Raw genomic sequence first — 21623 nt, 5'->3', positions numbered from 1 at the left:
AAGAAAGCCTATCCTTAATTATTAGATCACAATCCCTTGCATCCCTCATAATTAATTCTGCATTATGAATGATTAACAAATTTTCAATTCCAAAAAACAGAGTCAAAAACTTGTTAACCCTCGGCAAGTGTAACTGAATCGTATCAAGTAATAAACCTGGTAAGACCAAGTATCATTCTCCCAAAGGACTCACGGCCTAGACAATTATGTGATTTATTGATTAATTAAGACTTGTGAACAAATTGTTGTAAGTTTCAAATGCAAAAGACTGAAAATTAAATATGTATGCATGTGATGATCAATGGGCAAAAATAAACAAAACACATGAATTGAAATATATGGATGAATATGTTGTTTGGGTTTATCAATTTCATCCTATCCACTCTCTTGTATTTAGGACTTCATCATTCTTTTCATTAATGTTAATGCCACTTTCTAAATTACTTTAAACCCGATGTCTTGGCAAAGAAAGCCTAATCATAACCACTAGTTTACAATGTCTTGTCTCCCTAGCAATTAATCATGCATTATAGTGAACAGAAGCTTAAAGGCAACCAACTATCATACTCCTATGTCTAGGTTTGTAATATACTGTTGGGAGAGATTCCCCAGATCTAGATTTCCCCGTATGTGTCCATATCGACAAAACTAATAATCATGACATCGAATGAGTTAAACAATGCATGCTTTGAGCATAGAGGAAAACCCTAACTATTAATGAATGAAAGCATGTATCATAAAAATGATCTTGAAGAACAAATTCCATACAAGAGAGTTTCAAAAAGATTACATTGATTCCCCAACAACAATAAAAGTGTAGTTCTCCATCGTCATGGAAGATGAAATACAATGGAAGAATGAAATATAGAACCCTAGAAAGTTGGGAAAGGAGCCTTAGCATCCAAAATCCTCCTCCAAGGGGTGAAAGAGAGTGTTTCTGCTTCATTCAAGCCAAAGATACCAACCCTAGAACATCCTAAAGCTTATATATTATTCTAAAATTTACAGAAAAGTAGGCCCAAGCCCAAAATGATGTTGCTCAGCGATAAAATGCCGCTCAGGGGTACCAACACGTAGTCAATTCTTCCCCTCAGTTGCATTGTTACCCCTCACCTTATCGGGTGTTCAGAAGTGCCGCTCAGCGGTAAAATGGCGCTGAGCGGAACTTGTGGCTTCACTTCTTTTGCAGTTTTTGTATCCTTTTCTGATTCCAACTCTGTCCTACTTCACTTCTTTCATCAAATTCATCCCAAAACCTGCATAAAACAATGAAATCAAGCATAAACCTGTCCAACTCTCTTATTTCTAAAAATATAAGCAAATTCATGATTCCAAGCTAGTTTCTAAGTCTTAAAGATTGCTTTTAGTATCAATTTTAAGCATGAAAATAACAGTTTTTCAACTGTTATAATCTTCTTTTTCTACCCATCTCCCAAGCTCACCCGATAAGGTGGAGTGTCTACCACGGGTAATCCTAGTTCTTTCACCAATTCCTTGCTTATAAAGTTATGGCTAGCGCCACTGTCTATCAAGATCAACATCTGCTTCTTTCATATGTGTCCGTGTAATTTCATCGTTCTTGGCTGGGTAACGCCTCCCGCCGAGAAGGCCGATAACTCCATCTGCATCGGGTTCGGTCTCAGCTTCTTATCCTTCATCCTCATCTTCCGTTAGTATAACCATCCGAAGACTCCTTTCCGGACATTGGTGGCCTGGACCGAACGGTCCTCCACACTTGAAGCACCTCCCTTCTTCCCTCCGTTTCACAAATTCAGCACAGGGCAGATTCCTCACGTTCCTTCCCCTGTTGTCGAAAGATGTTCAGCGTATCTCACTCCCTTATGTTCCTTCCCTTCTTCCTGACCCCACACTCTCAGTAACTCCCGATCGGTTCTCCACCGCTGCTCCCCTCGGCTTTGGTTAGCCGACCGGACTCCATCCTCACTACTGCACTGCTCAGTTTCCCCAAGACTAATTCTTACTCGTACTTCCGGCTCCAGTCTTCGAACCATTGTGAATCTCCTCCACGACCCTTGCTATTCTCATGGCGGTCATCAGCTTGTGTTGATCAAGCAATCGTACTCGGTTACGAATCCCCTCCTATAACCATGCCATGAAGTACCCCATCAACTGTTCTTCGGGCACTCCGTTCGTCTATCCCACCAAGACTTCAAAATCTTGGATGCATTCTTCTACAGATCCCAATTGCTTACTAGTTGCCAGCCTTTCCTAGACTAACCCCCTGTTTCTTCCTCCAAACCGTATCACTATCGCCTCCTTCAGACTCGCCCACGAGCGGTCACTGGTCTGCTCCCTCCAAAATTTGAACCAGTATCCGACACTTTCCTTCATGCTGATGTATGCTAGGCACACCTTTTCTTCCTCGGACACTTCTTGCAGTTCAAAAAATTTATCAGCCCTATTGGTCCAATTTAACGGATCACTCCCCTCAAACGTGGCTAACTCTACCCTTTTCCTCCAATTTGGTTGCTCGTGTGCGCCACTCTCTTTCTCGCCTTCCTCTTCATCTCGTCGTTCCCTCATTTTCCCATTGACAAACTCCTAGCTTCCATCTGAGTTTCCATCTAGTGGTTGGTCTCGGCCACCCATCATCCTCATTAGTTCTTGGAAATGTTTTTGCATTGTCGCCTCCAACATTCCCATGGACAACTCTACGTTCTCCAACTTCAGCCCCATGCTCTCCAGTTGCCCTTCGAATGCATTCATTCTCCCTTTGACTGCATGCATGCTTCCTTCCATGACGTCATTCACCTCCCTCAACTAGATCCGGCAGGTCGAACCAATTGTTACGTATCCGAATAGGAGACGTAATTAACCACGATCACAGTAGGCACAAAATAACACTAAACTCTCAAAGTAAATCAAAAGAACAGTAAGTGAATGAATTTCTTTTATTGATGGTAATGGAATAAACAAAAGTAACAAAGATAGTTGGGAGCATAACCTCCCTTACAGGACTTTAGCCGCTTGTCAACAAAACTCAATAATCAAAAGCATGCCTTCCACCATAGCGTTTAGGCTTTATTTATATTAAATATTTCCCTAGAATATAATTCTATTTACTATAATTAAATTATACTGAATAATAGAATATAATTCTATTTACTATAATTAACTTATATTGAATAATAGAATATAACTCTAATTACTGTAATCAACTTATACTGAATATTTCCCTAGGATATAACTCTAATTACTGTAATTATCTTGTATTGAATATTTCCCGCCTATCCTATGTGTTGTCCCAGTTAGGATAGTCATTCTTCAACCGATCGGCTACGGGTCTTCCCCTCTTCCCATTGCTCCGCTCGAGCTCTCACCTGCTTCGGTCGTTCGGCTTGACTCCTCACTATATTCTACCGTTCGGCCTGACCTTTCGCTGCCTTCCACCATTCTGTCTGGCCTCTCCCCGCTTTCCACCGTTCTACTTGGTCTTCCTGCTTCCACCGTTCGGTCTTCTCCTTCTCTCCTATACATTTTTCTCTCATATACCTTCCAACCCTTAACAAAGTCACATCCTTTTTGTTTTCGTCATTATCTAAAAGAGGGTGTGCCATTTGCTTCACATTTTGCGTCACTTCATTAAAGTTGTTACCTCTATCTATTATCTATCTTAGATTAAAATAGTATCAACTCCTTTGCAGCAAACAACACAAGAACAAAGGAAAGAAAGATCATTTGGCACATTGTTTCAAAAGATGAAAGCAATAGTGGTTGCACATCAACATGGCAACCTAATTTCCAACAAAAGCATTTTGGAGAATCTCAAAACTTGCCTCAAGACTCTGCAAGATCAAAGGAAAAATGTGCAAGAAAATCTTATTTAGGAAGATGAAGAATTCCATACTCAAAGTGACTGGCTCAAAATAGTGGATGAGATTCTTGGACAAGGGGATAAATTATGAACTCCTATGAAGGCATAAGTACTTATACAAATATTTTGTTGCGGCACAAGGTTGGTAAACAATCAAGAAAGATGCAACCAGAGATTTCAGTATTAATTAATGAAGGACATTACAAAAGACCAATATCAAAAGATGAAACGATAGTAGATATTATGGAAGCCCTAAAGAACCTTGATATCCAAGAAGTTGGAGTATGGAGGCTGGGTGGTTCAGGCACAACCTCATTAGCCGAAAACATTAGAGAGAAAGCAAAAGAACAAAATTTGTTTGATTCAATGGTTTTCATAACTATAACTGATAAGCCAAATTTGGAGCAAGTTCAAAATTCTATTGTAGATGAAATGGGAGTGCAATTTACCAATGGATGAAGTCTTGTGAAAAGAGGACACAAATTGCGTCATAGAGTAAAAAAAGAGCAAAGTACTCTCATCACAGTTGATGATACGTGGGGAGAATTGAACCCAAAAGAATTTGACTTGGAGGAATTTAGAGTTCCTTCAGGTAATGAACATGAAGGGTTCAAAGTATTGTTGACATGAGGAAACTTGAATTTCATGCAATATTTAAAGGATGCCTCTAAGCTTAATAAAGTGTTTTAATTAAAAGAATTACAAAAAGATGAGGCTCAGAAGCTGTTTGAGAAGATGGTTTGTTATGTACTTGAGTACGAAACCTAACCAGATAACCTCTCATACACTCACACAACAAGCACAAAACAATGAATGAAGGATAATGGACGAATGAATCTCTTTTATTGATGGTGATATCTGAATAAACAAAAGTAAACAAGGGTAATTGGGAGCATAACCTCCCTCACAGGAGCATAACCGCCTGTCAACAAACTCAATAATCAAAAGCATGCCCTAACACTAGCATCTAACTTTATTTATATTAAATATTTCCTTAGAATATAATTCTATTTACTATAATTAACTTATACTGAATATTTCCCTAAGATATAATTCTATTCACTATAATTAACTTATACTGAATAGTTCCTAGGATATAACTCTATTTACTATAATTAAGTTATACTGAATATTTCTTTAGGATATAATTCTATTTACTATTGTCGCAACCGGAATCGCGACGGGACGACGACCCGAAAAATAAAACCGTTTTGAAAAAGAGATTTGGAGTCGCCACCATAGTTTATTCTGGAAAACTACGGAAAAACCATAAAATGATAAGACACGGTCTGCGAAACTGAGATTCTAAGTTCGGGAGTCGGTTACGTGTAGGGAAGGTATTAGCACCCTGCAACGCCTGCCCTAAGGCAGTACCTTTAACTAAATACGCGAATATGATGTGGTTTTCAAAATGTTTAATTATCCCCTAAAAAAAAATTCTAAATAAACAAAATATATTTTTTAGTTTTTTGGGCCCGACAAGGATTGACCTTGCTCCTACGTATTCTCATTCAAAATGAGAAATCAGGGTTACGTAGTTCTTTTTGGAAATTGTTTGAAAAGTTTGTTTAAGGAATTGTTCGAGAATTTTGATTATGGATAAATTTGGATTTTTGGGGAAATGAACCTGACAAGGACTAGCCTTGCTCCTACGTATCTCCACTCTTGATGGAGAATCAAGGATCACGTAGTTCTGGCTAGCAAGACTGTTTGTTGTTTGAAAGTGTTGATGTTTTTGGTTTTTTTGAAGATTTTATATTTTTTTTTGTATTTATTATTTTTTTTTATAATATTTAAATTTTTGCGTAATGAGCACTAGGCTGATGCGTACGATCGCATGAGCGCTCACACGACTTTTTCTTTGTTTTTTATTGTTTTGCTGTAATGAGCACTAGGCTGATGCGTACGATCGCACGAGTACTCATACGACTTCTGAAGTTTATTTTATATTTTGGGTAAGGAATACTAGGCCGATGCGTACGATCGCACGAGTACTCATACCGATATTTATTATATATATTTGTTTAAGTTTTATATATATTTTTTATATATATTTTTTTTTCTTTTGAGAAAAAGAATGTGGAAAGGTTTTTTTTTAAATATTATTTTATTTTATAAAATTGGTAATTTTAATATTTTATTTCTTTTTTCTTATTTTTGTAATTTTTATATGAAACAAGTCTAATAAATATTGTTTTTTGTAATTTTTAATTATGGGGATAACAAAAGCCTAAAAATTATTTTTGTGATTTTATGTTTTCAAAATTTTTTTATTTTGTTAAAACAATATTTGCAGCAACGTGGGATAAAAAAAAAACTAAAGCTAAACCATTTTTGGAATTTCCATAAAACAAATGGACCAAAATCCAAACTCTTTTTCCAGAGTTTCAAAAACGGGCCAGAAAGCCGAAGTGTTTTATTTCTTTTCTTCCAAATTTTGGAATTGGACCGAGCCCAATTTATTCTTCTTTTTCGCAAGATGGATTAAAGCCTATACTCTTTTCTTCAAAAAAACATGGACCGGGCAAGAGCCCAAACTTCTTTTTGTAGGGTAAAACTTTGTCAAAAGCCAGAAAAAGGGAGATCTCCTCTCTTTCCCTTCTCGGAAGCCAGCAGCCAGGGGCTATTTCACTTTTTCTCCCCAAATTCATCTCTTCTTCTCCAAGACAAAACATAAACCCCCACAACCACGCACAAAACTCAAATCTCCCTTTCCCAGCCGAGACCAGCCACCGCGTCATCTCCGCGCACACTGCCACCTCCGCCAGACCGGCCACTGCGTGTCGCCGTCCAAGTCGTCGCCGACTCAGCCGCCACCGTCGAGCCCATCGTCGGTCGTTGCTCCAAGCTTCCCTTCTCCTCTTCGCGCGCGGGAAGTTCTCGCCTTGCACCTTGCAACCGCCGCTACCTCCACCGAAGTCGGCCTCCATGAGCCTCCGAGGCCGTCAAGGGCCGCTCTGTCCGATCTCTTCGTCTACCATAGCCGCCGCGCCCAGTCGCAACCAAAGAGGCACAAACTGCTGTTATTGAGGCCGCTACAATGGGCTCTCCTATTTCTCTTTTATCTATTTTCAGTTTTTGTGTTTTGTTTCGACTGAATCCGAGCGGACCCTGCTGAAACACAAACTTGACTGGGCGGATGAACGATCCCGAACGGTAGAGGCAGGCGGACGATCGCGAACGTTAGAGACGGGCGGACGAACGGTGCAGCTGCCACGGATTTGGCGGACGCTTTTTGTCTAGTTGACGCAGACCGGGCGGACGGACGCTGCTCACCACTCCAAGCCGGGCGGTCGTCCTCATACTCCCAGTGCTGCTCCACACTCCAAGTCGGGCGGATGTCCTCCTTCTCCTGGCGCAGCCCCATGCTCCAAGCCGGGGGGTCGGGTACCTGTCAAAGGCACTCCGACGCTCAAGTCAGTAATATGATAGAGCGTTATATAATGCATGCATGTGTTGCGTTCTAAGCAATCTCTCCAGAAATCATACCTGAGACCTTTATTTATACTGATTGTCATGGGCTTTTACCTTTTGGGGGCCTGGAAACGGCCCAATAATACCTTAATCTTTATTAAGGACTTTAATGTGTCATTAACATTTAATCGGGTAGTAGACAAAGTGCGGGTCGGTTGGGAATGACGGTCGGCCAGGGATGTCAACCTGGGTGGGCGTCCGTCTGGTTCTACTTGTCACACTGGACGGACGCTCTTGAACGGTCCGACGCTCGCCATCATGAATGGCTGGACGCTCACCATCTTGGACGGACGTTCCATCTTGGGCGGACGTCCAGTTCTTGGGCGGACGTCCAGTTCTTGAATGACTGGACGCCCGATACTGATCCTTGGGCGAACGTCCGGTTTACGAATGACTGGACGCTCGGTCCTGATCCTTGGGCGGACGTCCCATCTTGAATGGGTGGACGCTCGCCATCTTGGACGGACGTCCCATCTTTGGGAAGACGTTCGGCTTCCTGATAGTCATCTTAGGCGGACGTCTCATCTTGAATGGCTGGACGCTCGCCATCTTGGACGGACGTCCCATCTTTGGGAAGACGTTCGGCTTCCTGATAGTCATCTTGGGCGGACGTCCCATCTTGAATGGCTGGACGCTTGCCATCTTGGATGGACGTCCCATCTTTGGGAAGACGTTTGGCTTCCTGATAGTTATCTTGGGCGGACGTCCCATCTTGAATGGCTGGACGCTCGTCCTGATTCACATCTTGGGCGAACGTCCCATCTTGAATGGGTGGGCGCTCGGTCTATGCCGGGAGGACCTGTCAGTACATAAGCCCCCCAAGCCCGAGCATAATTTTATTGTGCGAAGGGGTTGTGCACGGCTGGATGGGCGACATTGGAAGACCGCTGGATCTATGAAAGCTCGGACAACCGTTCTATTGCACGTTCGGTTTTGCTTGTGATATGGGCGAGCAGTCTTGAACGGACGCGCGGTCTCTCATTTTGACCTTGGCGAGCGGCCTTGGACGGACTCTAGTCTGGACGCTCGGGTACGTCTTTCCGTACGGCTTGACATACCTTCTCAACAATCAGGAGGATGACATGGGCGGCCGGTCTATTTGGCGACGCGTGTCTTTTCCGTACGACGTCCGGTCCTTCTGGTACATGTTTGATTGTTTGGCTCGTTGGGATTCTTAGTGATCGGTGGATGGATATAGGCCGTGGGCGGGAAATGAGGTTGATGTTTTGACAAAAGCTTTGCGGGATTGGGTCACAGTGGAGACAAAATGGTGATGCTTTCGGTGGTGGGTTGGAGATGAAAGTGATGGGAAAAAATGAAAGAAGAAAGGATGAAGATGGTGACATGGGCCGTGAGGTGTATGGTTGCTGATGGAAGATGAGTTTGCTGGCTGGGACAGATGATGATGGGTGAAGATAGGTAGTGGCCGTGAGGTGTTAACAGTGGCCGTGGGTGTCAAGATGGTTGGATGTGATGATTGTTCGGTAACAACAGACACGTAAAAATATTTACAACAACATCTATTTAACAGTAAGACATGCAAACTTAACACATGCAAACATAGCAAACACATAACAGAGACATGTTCAAGAGTAACGTGACAGAGACATGTTCAAGGTCAATTAACCAAACTCAATAAAACATGGAGTGGAATGCATTACTTACCTCTTGAAGCTTGGTTCACTCTTTGCTAATCCCGTGCGTCCGATGTCTTCTTCCTTGTGGCTGGCTTGCCTTTCTCGATAAGGTGCTCCTCCCTCTTTTTGAAGCTTGGTTCGGTCTTTGTTAACCAGTCCTTTTTCCAGTAACCAGTCTCTCTGTTTCTCCTCCCTCCTTGGATTGATCTCTCTTGTTCCTTTTCCTTTTAGCCAATGGATCCTCCCTCTTGTGGCTGACTCCCCTTTTTTTAGTAAGGTGTCCTCTTTCTCTCTTTTTTTTTTGTTTTTTTTTTACGAAACCCATACTGCTTTCACTTTGGCCATGTGGTGTGCTTGATCATGTGCTCCCAACAATTGCTCTGTCGTGTTGGTCTGCTTCCTTTCCAGCCAGGCCGTGAATATGGAGCTGCCCATGATGTTGCCAGCGTGTTGCTCCCCATGCTTCCAGTCGTGTTTGCTTCCAAATTATAATCCAAAAGTGAAAGCCAGACAAAATTGCCAGAAAGCCATACTGTGAGTGGTTTTCCAGACTGTTAATGGCGGACAGCGGCAGCCGAAGGTGGAAATCCTTGGTGTAATGCTCAGATCAATTTTAAAACGCAGCCACCAATACTTTTTTGGACGTTTGGTCAAAAACGGGAGCCCGCTACCGAAAACGAACGACTGTTCACATTGTATGACCGAACGCTCAGACCGAACGTTCACAAGCCTCGGATCTAGGTCGAACGCTAACGGTCGATAACATATCAGGATCGAACGCTTAAGAGTTACTCGAGTATACCAAAACGCCGAAACCGAACGTTACAATCACTAGCACACAGGCCGAACGCCACTTACAGGAATACTATAAGATCGACCACCATTATCACTTAGACCAAAAGGACGAACGTTAGAATCCTGGTTGAACACCTAGAGCACCTCGCCGAACACCTAGCGGTTTGGACGATCGTTTCAAAGCATGACCGAACGGTAACTTGATCATAAATGACGAACATTCGTATGCTTGAACACTTGGGGCCAAGGATGACTGAACGGTATGGGACGAACGGTTGACAGCTGGAGCGCTAGATGGTGAAGATTGCCGAACGTCGCTGAAATCGAATTAATGGCCGAACGGTCGAGGACAAGCGGCCGAAAGTTGGAACGATCAGAACGAGCACAATGCAGAGGACGAACGGTCGCGCACCAACGGTTGTAAATCTACAGTGAAAGGCCGAACGTCCTTTTTTATTTTTTATTCTTCCTCTTTTTTTTTATTTTGCTTTATTTCTTATTTTTTGTTATTATTTTTCTTTTTGACGAACATAAATTTCTTTTCTCTTTTTTCTTTTCCTTTTTTTTTTATGTTTTAATTTTATTTCTATTTTATTTTTTTATTTCTATTTTACACTCATGAATAAAAACAAATCTGCTAGTCAAATCCGGACGAAATTGGGTGTTGACAGCTGCCCCTTTTTACTTAGATATTACTCGATAATATGAAAATTTGAGATTTTTGTATAATCGGAGTAAAAGCTAAGTAAAGAAAGAAACACTAATTTCGTCTGGACTTCAAAATAAACAAGAAGCAAATCAGAGAATTTAACAAAAATGAACAAAACTGAGAAAATTGAGGTGTAACAACCTTGTGGAGGGTGTACCAACCCTATGGAAGCGAATGAGTTGAGTTGGATTGTTGGACTCGACCATTGCCTTGCAGAGAGCCGAGAACAGAAAATTAAAACCTGGATTCGACCATTGCCTCGCAGAGAGCCAAACTCACAGAACAGAAACTTAAATCCGACCATTGCCACGCAGAGGGTCGATAACAGAAAACTAAAACCTGGATTTGACCATTGCCTCGCAGAGGGCCAAACTCACAGAACAGAAACTTAAATCCGACCATTGCCACGCAGAGGGTCGATAACAGAAAACTAAAACCTGGATTTGACCATTGTCTCGCAGAGGGCCAAACTCACAGAACAGAAATTTAAATCCGACCATTGCCACGCAGAGGGTTGATAACAGAAAACTAAAACCTGGATTTGACCATTGCCTCGCAGAGGGCCAAACTCACATAACAGAAATTTAAATCCGACCATTGCCACGCAGAGGGTCGATAACAGAAAACTAAAACCTGGATTTGACCATTGCCTCGCAGAGGGCCAAACTCACAGAACAGAAATTTAAATCCGACCATTGCCACGCAGAGGGTCGATAACAGAAAACTAAAACCTGGATTTGACCATTGCCTCGCAGAGGGCCAAACTCACAGAACAGAAATTTAAATCCGACCATTGCCACGCAGAGGGTCGATAATAGAAAACTAAAACCTGGATTTGACCATTGCCTCGCAGAGGGCCAAACTCACAGAACAAAAATTTAAATCGGACCATTGCCAAGCAGAGGGTCGATAACAGAAAACTAAAACCTGGATTTGACCATTGCCTCGCAGAGGGCCAAACTCACAGAACAGAAATTTAAATCTGACCATTGCCAAGCAGAGGGCTGATAACAGAAAACTAAAATCTGGATTTGCAGCTTTGAAAAGTTGGTAAATGCCGAGTAAAACATGAAGATTTTGCAAACAATTTTCCTTGCTTCCTCTGAGATGATGTTATGTCATGATGGTGCATGAATGCATAGACACATGAGACTTTTATTTCGTTCTTTTCTTTTACTCTCGCTTTCACATTTTTTTTTTGCCATGTTTGGAATCCATTGTTAATATTGTTATCAGACACGGTGCACATTCAAAACGCATTCCTTGAAAACAACGTTGAGAACCCTTTGATGAGCAGGGAGAAAGTGTAACCCTGAGTTAAAATTCTTTTTATCGCTTTTTGCAATCCAAATTAACTTGAACCCTGTAGGATGTGAAAAGAAATGGTTAGGAAAAGCAGATAATGATTTTCCGTGAGCAAATATTAACGTATGTGTGTCCCTCATCTGGGGAAAATGCTATTAACATGTTGGGCTCCCATACTGCCCCAATTTTGCACCATAAGTATGCTTTGGAAAAGTGAAAAGGTTTGGGTATGAAGGATTTCCCCAAATTGGATGATCTTCGATTGACAGGGAGACCTTCTTTTTTTTTTTTTTTTTGAAAATAAAACTGAATGCATCGTTCACTATATCATTCTGTTTCAAAGTTAAATTCGTGAGAAAGATTAGGACAAACAGTCTTCAGTCAGCGTGGACTTTTATTGGCTTGTACCGTGGCTAAAGGTCAAAGGGTTTTGAAAGAAAGGATAACGAAGGTCCCAAATAAGTGTTTGACGGTTAAAGTCTTTAAACAAGAATCATTTGCGAGATGCCCAGTCAACTGTCTTTAGGGATTTGAACTTCAGGCATCCTTTATTTTTTTCATGGTTTTTTTTTTTTTTTAGGGATTTCCTCCTCAACTTTGTATGCTTATGATGTACCCTTTTAAGTTGACGTCGATATGCTAATGATTCTTGTCTAGGGTAATGAAAACAATTATGAATTTTGGCTCAAAAGGGGTGCAATTGGATTAACTGCTTTTGACGATTGGATAACGAAAAATGGCCACACGTCACTCTGAATCTTGTTTTTCTGACTTTCTCTTGAATTTAAAACTGAAACGAAACTATGTAGTGTTTGACAAATCAACTTCATTTTCTCTTTGCTTTGTTTCCTTTGTTTTCTTCTTCTTCTTCTCTTTTTTTTTATATCTATCTCCCTGATCAACGGATTATCGGTGATATGTAATATGATGAAAATTGCCCCAATATTATACGTATGACAATCCTTTGTCTTAAGGGAAACAAAAAGATAGGGTTCAAGTAATGTGAATGCAAATGCTTTATCAAGAAAAGAACACAGGTTACTCTAAAACCCTGAATCAGGAAAGGACTCACCAACGGTGTTTTCCAAAACTTTTTTTTTTCATTTCGAAAATACTATGCCCTTGACAACTTTATTAACAACAAACTCAACATGTGACCTTTCTTTTTCACCTCTTTTTCATTTTTTCTTTTTCGACATCCCTCAGGACCGAGCTCGCCAACCTGATATACTTGTGATGCTTTTATCAACATGTGCTTACTTATTTTCATTTTCATTTTCCCTTGACTACTTAACAACTCAGCGTGACATGCAGTATTTCAGATGGAATGCAAACAACCAAAATATGAATGAAATCACGCGAACTTCATTTAGTAAAAAAAAACATAGAGTACAATAAGCTTTAAAGATAATATCAACATCCCCTTAATAGCAACCACCATCACGGAATCATCATGCGTAACACTTTTTTACTGCATCAGAATTAACTGGCAATGGTAACTCCTCTCCGTCCATTCTCGTGAGAATTAGTGCCCCACCAGAAAATGCTTTCTTCACCACAAATGGCCCTTCATAATTTGGAGTCCATTTGCCTCTATGATCCTTTTGTATAGGTAGAATCTTCTTCAACACCAGCTCACCTTCATGAAATTCTCTTGGGTGTACCTTTTTGTCAAATGCCTTCTTCGTTCTTCTTTGGTACAATTGTCCATGGCATATTGCCGTTAATCTTTTTTCATCGATGAGATTGAGCTGGTCGAAACGAGCTTGAACCCACTCAGCCTCTTCTAATTGGGTTTCCATTAAAACTCGTAAGGATGGAATTTCCACTTCAAACAGAAGTACTGCCTCCATTCCATATACAAGCGAGAAAGGCGTTGCCCCAGTCGATGTTCGTACCGAAGTACGATAACCATGTAAAGCAAAAGGAAGCATTTCATGCCAATCCTTATATGTGACCACCATCTTCTGCACAATCTTTTTGATATTTTTGTTAGCAGCCTCTACTGCCCCATTCGTCTTTGGACGATAAGGAGAAGAATTAAGATGATGAATTTTGAACTCCTCACATAATTCTGTCATCATCTGGTTGTTCAAGTTAGTGGCATTATCAGTGATGATCCTGTTAGGGAGCCCGTATCTGTAAATCAACTCCCTTTTTATGAACTTGGTCACCACCTTTCTAGTCACATTAGCATAAGAAGCAGCCTCAACCTATTTGGTGAAGTAGTCGATTGCGACTAATATGAAACGGTGTCCGTTTGACGCTTTTGGCTCTATAGCTCCGATAACATCTATTCCCCACATCGAAAAGGGCAATGGTGCAGACAACACATTCAAAGTCGTGGGTGGCACATTGATATTATTTGCGTACACCTGGCATTTCTCACACCTTCTCACATGTGTACAACAATCATTTTCCATAGTCAACCAAAAATACCCCGCTCTCAGTATCTTCCTGGCCATTGAGTGCCCATTCATGTGCGTGCCAAATGTACCCTCGTGCACTTCTTTTAGTATCAGCTCGGCTTCTTTTGCATCTACGCATCTAAGGAGAACCATGTCGTGATTCCTCTTATATAAGATACCCCCACTCAAAATGAAACTGCCAACCAACCTCCTTAACGCCCTTTTATCGTTTTCAGATGCCTTCTCTGGATATTCTCGGGTCCTAAGATAATGCTTGATATCAAAGTACCAAGGTTTACCATCTACTTCCTCCTCGATGAAATGACAATACGTTGGCTCCGCATGACTCTTCATTTCGATCATTGGCAATTCTGCATCTTGATCAACTTCAAACATCGATGACAAAGTAGCCAACGCGTCTGCTAATTGATTATCTTCTCGCGGTATATGATTAAACGTGATGGAATCGAAATACTCAATTAATTCCCTGATGTAAGCTTGGTATGGAATTAATTTTGTATCCCTAGTCTCCCATTCTCCCTTCAATTGATGGATGACCAAAGCTGAATCTCCGTATACATCCAGAATTTTTGCTTTAGACTCTATTGCTGCTCGAATACCCATAGCACAGGCTTCATATTCTGCGATATTATTTGTGCAATTAAAACACAACCTTGTCGTCATTGGTATGTATTGATTCTTAGGAGAGATAAGCACTGCCCGTATTCCATGCCCCATTACATTCGAGGCCCCATCAAATAATACCGTCCAGGCTTTTTCATTTTTGTCCTCCTTGTTCTCAGTAAATAAAGCCATGATATCTTCATCAGGAAACTCAAGTTGCATTGGCTGATAATCACTAATGGGTTGATGGGCTAAATATTATGCTAAAGCGCTACCCTTGATAGATTTCTGAGTAACATATACAATGTCGTACTCCGATAGTAGCATCTGCCATCGAGCTATTCTTCCAGTGAGAGCGGGCTTTTCGAAAATATACTTGATAGGATCCATTTTAGATATCAACCAAGTAGAGTGACTCAACATGTATTGCCTTAAACGATGAGTAGCCCACGCCAGTTCACAACAAGTTCGCTCTAACGACGAATATCGTTGTTCGCAATCTGTGAATCTCTTGCTTAAGTAATATATAGCATGCTCTCTTTTTCTGTCTGCATCATGCTGACCCAATACACAACCCATTGAATTATCCAATACGGTCAAATACAAAATGAGCGGTCTTCCTGGCATAGGTGGACGCAATACAGGAGGGTCTTGCAGGTATTGTTTGACCTTTTCGAAAGCGACTTGACAATCTTCATTCCAGACTACAGCCTGATTTTTCCGTAGCAACTTGAACATTGGTTCACAAGTAGCAGTTAATTGGGAGATGAACCTAGCAATGTAATTCAATCTTCCCAGAAAACCTCGAACCTCCTTTTCTGTTCTTGGCGCCGACATTTCCGTTATCGCTCTTACTTTGTCAGGATCAACTTCTATCCCCTTTGGCTGATAATAAAGCCCAACAATTTTCCAGACTTTACTCCAAACGTGCATTTGGCAGGATTTAACCTGAGTTTGTACTTTCTCAGTCTCTCAAATAGTTTCCTTAGATTGAAAATATGCTCCTCTTCTGATTCCGACTTTGCAATCATGTCATCCACATAAACTTCAATTTCCTTATGTATCATATCATGAAAGAGTGTCACCATTGCCCTTTGGTATGTTGCTCCAGCATTCTTGAGTCCGAAAGACATCACCTTATAACAGAATGTTCCCCATAATGTGATAAAGGTCTTTTCTCCATATCTTCCGGTGCCATTTTAATTTGATTATATCCCGAGAATCCATCCATGAACGAAAATAACGAAAATTTGGCCGTATTATCAACCAGAGTATCGATGTGTGGTAACGGGAAATTATCCTTCGGACTTGCACGATTCAGATCACGATAGTCAACACACATTCGAACTTTCCCATCCTTCTTAGGCACTGGTACAACATTTGCTACCCATTGTGGGTACCTTGCCACAGCCAAAAATCCTGCGTCAAATTGCTTTTGGACCTCCTCTTTAATTTTTAGGGACATTTCTGGCTTCATTCTTCTTAATTTTTGCTTGACTGGAGGGCATTCTGGCTTGAATGGGAGCCTATGTTGCACAATATCGGTATCCAAACCCGGCATGTCATCGTAAGACCACGCGAACACATCTTTAAACTCCTTCAATAGGGCACGCAATCTTTCTCTCACTCCCGTTTTCATACTAGTACCGATTTTCACTTCCTTTATCTCATCCTTCTCTCCCAAGTTGAGTATTTCAATCTCCTCCTGATGGGGTTTTATCCCCTTAGATTCTTGTTCCACTAATCTCAACAATTCCGGAGAGGGTTCCACATCATCTTCGAAATCATCTTCCATATTATTGATAGGGTGCTCAAAATCAGGAACATTAATATCGTTATTTTTAAAACAATCATTGTCACATCTGCATCATTTAAATTTATGAAAAAGTATAAATAAATGAGATAAACAAAGAAAAATGCCAAATGATGATGAAATGCAAATTTATTATCATGCTGAGTGAAAAGTAAAAAGTCAATCCGCGAAACCTCAGTTCTAAAGCCCCAATTGAAACTATAGGCTTAATTAAAACTATTACATTTCGTTCACATTAAGCATCACAGGTAAGTCCAGTGTTTCCCAATTGCTGAGTTGAGTATCAGGGGAGCAAACCCACACAAAGCTCGAACTTTGAGGCCTGTCTTCATCCTCCACAGCTGCTATCTGGCCAGTGTTGATCCACCCAGCACTGCGGAAGCTTTCCTTGATGTCAACAATGTGAATTTTGCTCTCTCTAGGCTTTTGTCTTTCTGCACGGGCTAGACTGCGTTCTTTTCCTTCTTCAATCATCCTTTTCCTGTCTTCATTGGTAGGTTTGTACCCCAAGCCGTATCTGTTCTTGTTTTCAACAATTTCTAGAGGGAATGCTCGCCCCTGCCGATATTTGCCCAAACCTTCCCCATATATATAGCCCTCTTTTAGCATAATCTTGGCCATCATAATAGAAGCACACGATAGATGAGGATTTACCGGAAACGGTTCCACACAAGCATTTCCCACAATCTCCAACGATTGGAAGGCTGTCTCGAGAGCTTCTTCAGCTGCCTCGATGTAGCGCGTGGATGATGGCCCACTTACAAGAAGATCCTCTTCTCCTGATACTATCACCAGCTTATCTCCCATCACATACTTCAACTTTTGGTGTAGTGTAGAAGGCACAACTCCAGCCGAATGGATCCATGGGCGCCCCAACAGACAACTATAAGCTGGCAGGATATCCATAACCTGGAATGTTATTTGGAAGACACACGGGCCAACTTGCATTGGTAATTCCACTTCTCCCATCACTTCTCTTTTGCTACCATCAAACGCCCTCACAATCATTGAACTCGGCCTCATATGCATTCCTTTGCAAGGTAGCTTTTCCAAGGTTGCTTTCGGCATGACATTCAAAGAGGAGCCATTGTCCACTAAGACACGTGCTATAACATGATCCAGGCATTTTACAGAGACATGAAGACCCATGTTATGCCCTCTTCCCTCAGCAGGTATTTCTTCATCCGTAAAGGTGAGATAATTATTAGCAACAATATTGCCAACAATACCCTCGAATTTATTCAGCGAAATACCTTGCTCCACGTGAGCCTCACTAAGTATCTTCATTAACAACTTTCTGTGTGATGCCGAATGCATGAGCAAGTCTAACAAGGATATGCGAGCAGGCATACGGTTTAACTGTTCCACCACCTTATATTCACTTTGTTGTATGAATTTTAAAAATTCACAAGCCTCCTCTTTAGAAACTTCCTTCTTATCTTCCTTGTCGGGGATCTCCTCTGTCTGTGCACCCTTCCCCTTTAAGAATTCTTTTGTCCTCGCGGCCATCGTTGCTTCCTTATCATTAACTCTTTCTCGTGCCAACTCTGGTGGTGTGAAAATTCGGCCACTCCTAGTCATTCCACCTATGCCTGATATGCTTTTGACGACAGGATCAACGTTTTGTGCTTCGGTTGACACATGTGTCCCATATCTCCATGGGACGGCTTTTTCGTTCTTGTAAGGAAAAGGGGCTGGTACACAGATAACAACGGGCGACCTTCCTTGAGTTGGTGAAGTAGAGGTATTCCTAGTGAAACGAATCACCAATGGTTCAGGTGAAATCATGCTGGATTCATCACCAGTTTGTGCAAATACATCTCCCTCCTCACTCTTGTAGCATACTTGCATCAGACCACGATCTAGCAGGTCTTGCAGAATTTCTTCAAACTCAACACACTCCTAAATAAAGTGCTTAGCATCTGAATGGAGCGCGCATGCCATACTCTCATCACAATTACCCTTCAAGATTCCCACTTTTAGCAACGCCTCCAAAATAAACCTCCTAGAGCTCCTGACTTCTTTCACATTTCTCACCAGCTCATGTTCTTTCACTTCGACAGCATTCGTCGAAGCATTTCCATGCCCGGATAAAGGATTGGCCTCGATACTAGGCTTATCTTCTTGGAACTTTAACCACCCAGAATCAATTAGAGTCTGCACTTTATGCTTGAAAGCCAGACACCTCTCAGTGGAATGACCAACGGCCCCTCCATGATAACTACACTTTGCATCTGCATCATAACCTCTTGGGTACGGAGGCTCCAAAGGCTTCAGGGGACAAATGACAACCAGACCCTGTTTGATAAGATGAGGCAATAATTCCGTATAAGTTGTAGGAATTGGGGTAAAGTTAACATAACTTCTTTCCTGGTTCCTTCTTGGATAAGTATTTGGACCCACATTCATATTGGAACCTACGTTTGCCCCTCCCCTCCAATTATTCGTCGGGATGTATTGTGGTTGATAGTACCCTGGTTGTTGTTGAGGCCTAATTTGATGACCAAATGATGCGTTAGCTCCATGTGGATGTTGACCCCAGTATGGTCGATAGTTATGAGCGGGAGCCTGACCTCTCCACACGGGGGTTGCAGATGTTGCATGCACATCTCCTTCCTTTCTTTTTCCTGAGTTGAAACTGGGTTTTTTGGAATTTGCAACCACCGACGAGCCATATGCAATCTTCCCATTTTTCAACCCGATCACTATTCGTTCGCCTATCACAATGATATCAGCAAAATTTGAAGATACATTTCCCACCATATGTTCATAAAATGGTGGTTGGAGTGTATTTACAAACATTGCCACCATTTCTCTATCATACAAAGGTGGCTCAACTTGTGCAGCCAATTCCCTCCACCGTTGAGCATACTCCTTAAAAGTTTCGTTGTCTTTCTTTGACATGTTTTGCAGTTGTAAACGATCTGGCGTAACACGTGTATTGTATATGTATTGTTTCACAAAAGCATCAGCCAAGTCCGCCCAACAACGAATTCGAGTCGGCTCCAAATGGGTATACCAGTTTAATGCCACCCCGGCCAGACTTTCCTGGAAAACGTGAATGAGTAGCTCCTCATCATGAGCATACGCAGCCATCTTTCTACAGTACATGGTCACATGGCTTTTAGGGCAAGTGTTACCCTTATATTTTTCAAACTCCGGCGCCTTGAACTTAGGCGGGATTTTCAAGCCCGGAACCAAACTCAATCTGGCCGCATCTCCAAGCCCGTAGCTCTCAACTCCCTCAACAGCTCTCAACCTTGCCTCCAGACTTTCCAACCTACCTGTAGCTCCAACGAGGCTACCGAATCCCCCAACCACCGTGGCATGCGGTGCAACTTCGGCTGAAGAATCCCCCCTAGCAACCACATGCGGTACTGGGGTCACCCGAATTCCATCAGTTGTGTTGGTCTCATTCATTCCCGTGCCCACCATGGGAGCCGACACTAAGACAGGTCCCTGAGTGCCGATTGGTGGTATATTGACAGTCGCGGGAAACGAGAATGAAGCGTGCTCAGCTTCTGAGTACTCTCCTACAGGAGGAGTGTAACCCGGAGGTAAACCATATAGTGCGAAAGGAACCGATTGGCTTGCAGCATTGAACATTGGGGAATAAGGGTGAGGATTCCCCTCAACATGCGCAGATGAAGATTCTCCGGTAGTCTTCATGGATTCAAGTGCCGCTAAGATCTGGCCGATCTGGTCCTTCAACTGGCTGACATCAGCCTTAATAGATTCGTGTGACTGCTCCCAATTCTCCATGACCTTTGACTTAGCTCTGGTCCTGTACGGATGTCGTGGAAAATGTGCCGTTGTTCTCTCACTTGTACTGATGATTATTTTTATTAAATTAAATTAGATAAGGATGAAAAATGCAAAAGAAAACATGATGCATGCTAATGATAAGTGGAAATCACAGGATAACGATGACAATACTGATGGAAAATTAACACAAGCCGATACCAAGCAAACATCCCTTGTCTTTTATTTAAAGAAGATTTGATCCATTACATCGTCTAAGAAACAAAACACGCAATTCTGATGTACATCAATCCCGTGCCCGGGCAATGAAAGATTTCATCTCTCCTACCAACCATTTACAATGATTAATAAACAATTCTATTTCCGCTGGTGAGTTACGAAAACGAGTACTCGCTTCAGCATTCGACACCATCCTGGGGATGTCTTCAATTGCCCCATTTGCCAAAGCAGCCAACTGAGAGAAACTTTCCTTCCAGTGCTTTACACCCATTTCTTGCTCTGCGATGTGCTCTTTCATTCGCTTTATCAAGGCCTGATGCCTTTCTTCAAACTCCATCGACCTCCATCGCTCCTCCTGCTCCTCGATGTAATCCTCCATTTGCTTTAACATGGCCCGGTGCTCCTTTTCGGCTTCCGCCAACTTCCAGTGCTCCTGATTCAATTCTGCCTCAAATGATGTAGCCATCTCCCTCATTTGATGCCCCGCTTCTTATACTTGGACCTGCGCTTCTCTTAATCTTTTTAGGGCTTCCCTTTTATCCCTCTTGACTTCCTCATAGAGTTGTTTCCATTGTCTGCCCTCTTCTAAAGCCACCTTCTTCTCCTTTACCCTCTTGGATAATTCCTTACTCGCGGCCATTAGATCCTGTTTCACTCGAAATGTATAATCCCTCTCAGTCTTCTGACTTTTGACAATGTTTTCATAAGCGCACGACTTTTCTTCATTATCATTTCTCATATCCACAAGATCATTACGCGCCTTTTGTAATTCGTTTTCCAACTTAGCATTCCTCACCTTCAATTTCTCCACCTCAGCCTTCAATTGTTGCACCTCTTCACTTTCTGAGGCTTGGGACGGTCCTTCACTAGCTGACTGATCCTTGATTGGCTTGAAAGGCAACTTAACTACTTTCACTCTCTCCAGAATCCAGGTGTGATAACTAACCCTGCTATCCACTACTCCATCCCTCAAGTCCTTCTCTGCTCGAACAACATTTTCCCAAGCGCTTTTAACCTTTCTTAAAAGTTCGATGAAATGCCC

General features: G+C 41.9%; 3 protein-coding genes across 3 annotated transcripts; all 3 read right to left on the bottom strand.

The window, feature by feature from the left end:
* Positions 1-2562: 2562 nt before the first annotated feature.
* LOC148192556 (uncharacterized) lies at positions 2563-15009 on the bottom strand. Its single transcript, XM_088099231.1, has 3 exons — positions 14463-15009; positions 13420-13598; positions 2563-2781 (listed from the first exon to the last, which is right to left on the bottom strand). Exons 1-3 carry the CDS (start codon positions 15007-15009, stop codon positions 2563-2565), a joined length of 945 nt encoding a protein of 314 aa, XP_087955357.1.
* A 1810-nt stretch (positions 15010-16819) lies between these two features.
* LOC148192555 (uncharacterized) lies at positions 16820-18451 on the bottom strand. Its single transcript, XM_088099230.1, has 3 exons — positions 18010-18451; positions 17482-17925; positions 16820-17385 (listed from the first exon to the last, which is right to left on the bottom strand). Exons 1-3 carry the CDS (start codon positions 18449-18451, stop codon positions 16820-16822), a joined length of 1452 nt encoding a protein of 483 aa, XP_087955356.1.
* Positions 18452-18502: 51 nt separating this feature from the next.
* On the bottom strand, positions 18503-20269 carry LOC148192554 (uncharacterized). Its single transcript, XM_088099229.1, has 2 exons — positions 20130-20269; positions 18503-19958 (listed from the first exon to the last, which is right to left on the bottom strand). Exons 1-2 carry the CDS (start codon positions 20267-20269, stop codon positions 18503-18505), a joined length of 1596 nt encoding a protein of 531 aa, XP_087955355.1.
* Positions 20270-21623: the final 1354 nt, after the last annotated feature.

The sequence above is a fragment of the Vigna umbellata genome, chromosome 9 (genome assembly GCF_029865625.1).
Source record: "Vigna umbellata cultivar VRB3 chromosome 9, Vumbellata_1.0, whole genome shotgun sequence".
Taxonomy (NCBI): Eukaryota; Viridiplantae; Streptophyta; class Magnoliopsida; order Fabales; family Fabaceae; genus Vigna; species Vigna umbellata.
The sequence above is the reverse complement of the archived record's forward strand: the minus strand, read 5'-3'. Positions and strand labels throughout refer to the sequence as shown.

Excerpts from the sequence above, each read along its gene's own strand:
- LOC148192554 (XM_088099229.1), bottom strand. The coding sequence starts at position 20,269 with ATGAAGACTACCGGAGAATCTTCATCTGCGCATGTTGAGGGGAATCCT. Across the intron at positions 19,959-20,129 it reads TACACTCCTCCTGTAGGAGA|GGGGGATTCTTCAGCCGAAG; the intron begins GTACTCAGAAGC and ends TGTGGTTGCTAG.
- LOC148192556 (XM_088099231.1), bottom strand. The coding sequence starts at position 15,009 with ATGCAACTTGAGTTTCCTGATGAAGATATCATGGCTTTATTTACTGAG. Across the intron at positions 13,599-14,462 it reads CATCGAGGAGGAAGTAGATG|TACTTCTGTTTGAAGTGGAA; the intron begins GTAAACCTTGGT and ends GAATGGAGGCAG. Across the intron at positions 2,782-13,419 it reads AGAAGGCATTTGACAAAAAG|TTGAGGGAGGTGAATGACGT; the intron begins GTACACCCAAGA and ends TGCCGGATCTAG.
- LOC148192555 (XM_088099230.1), bottom strand. The coding sequence starts at position 18,451 with ATGCAAGTATGCTACAAGAGTGAGGAGGGAGATGTATTTGCACAAACT. Across the intron at positions 17,926-18,009 it reads AGTTTCTAAAGAGGAGGCTT|ACTTGCTCATGCATTCGGCA; the intron begins GTGAATTTTTAA and ends TATCCTTGTTAG. Across the intron at positions 17,386-17,481 it reads TATCCTGCCAGCTTATAGTT|TATCAGGAGAAGAGGATCTT; the intron begins GTCTGTTGGGGC and ends AGCTGGTGATAG.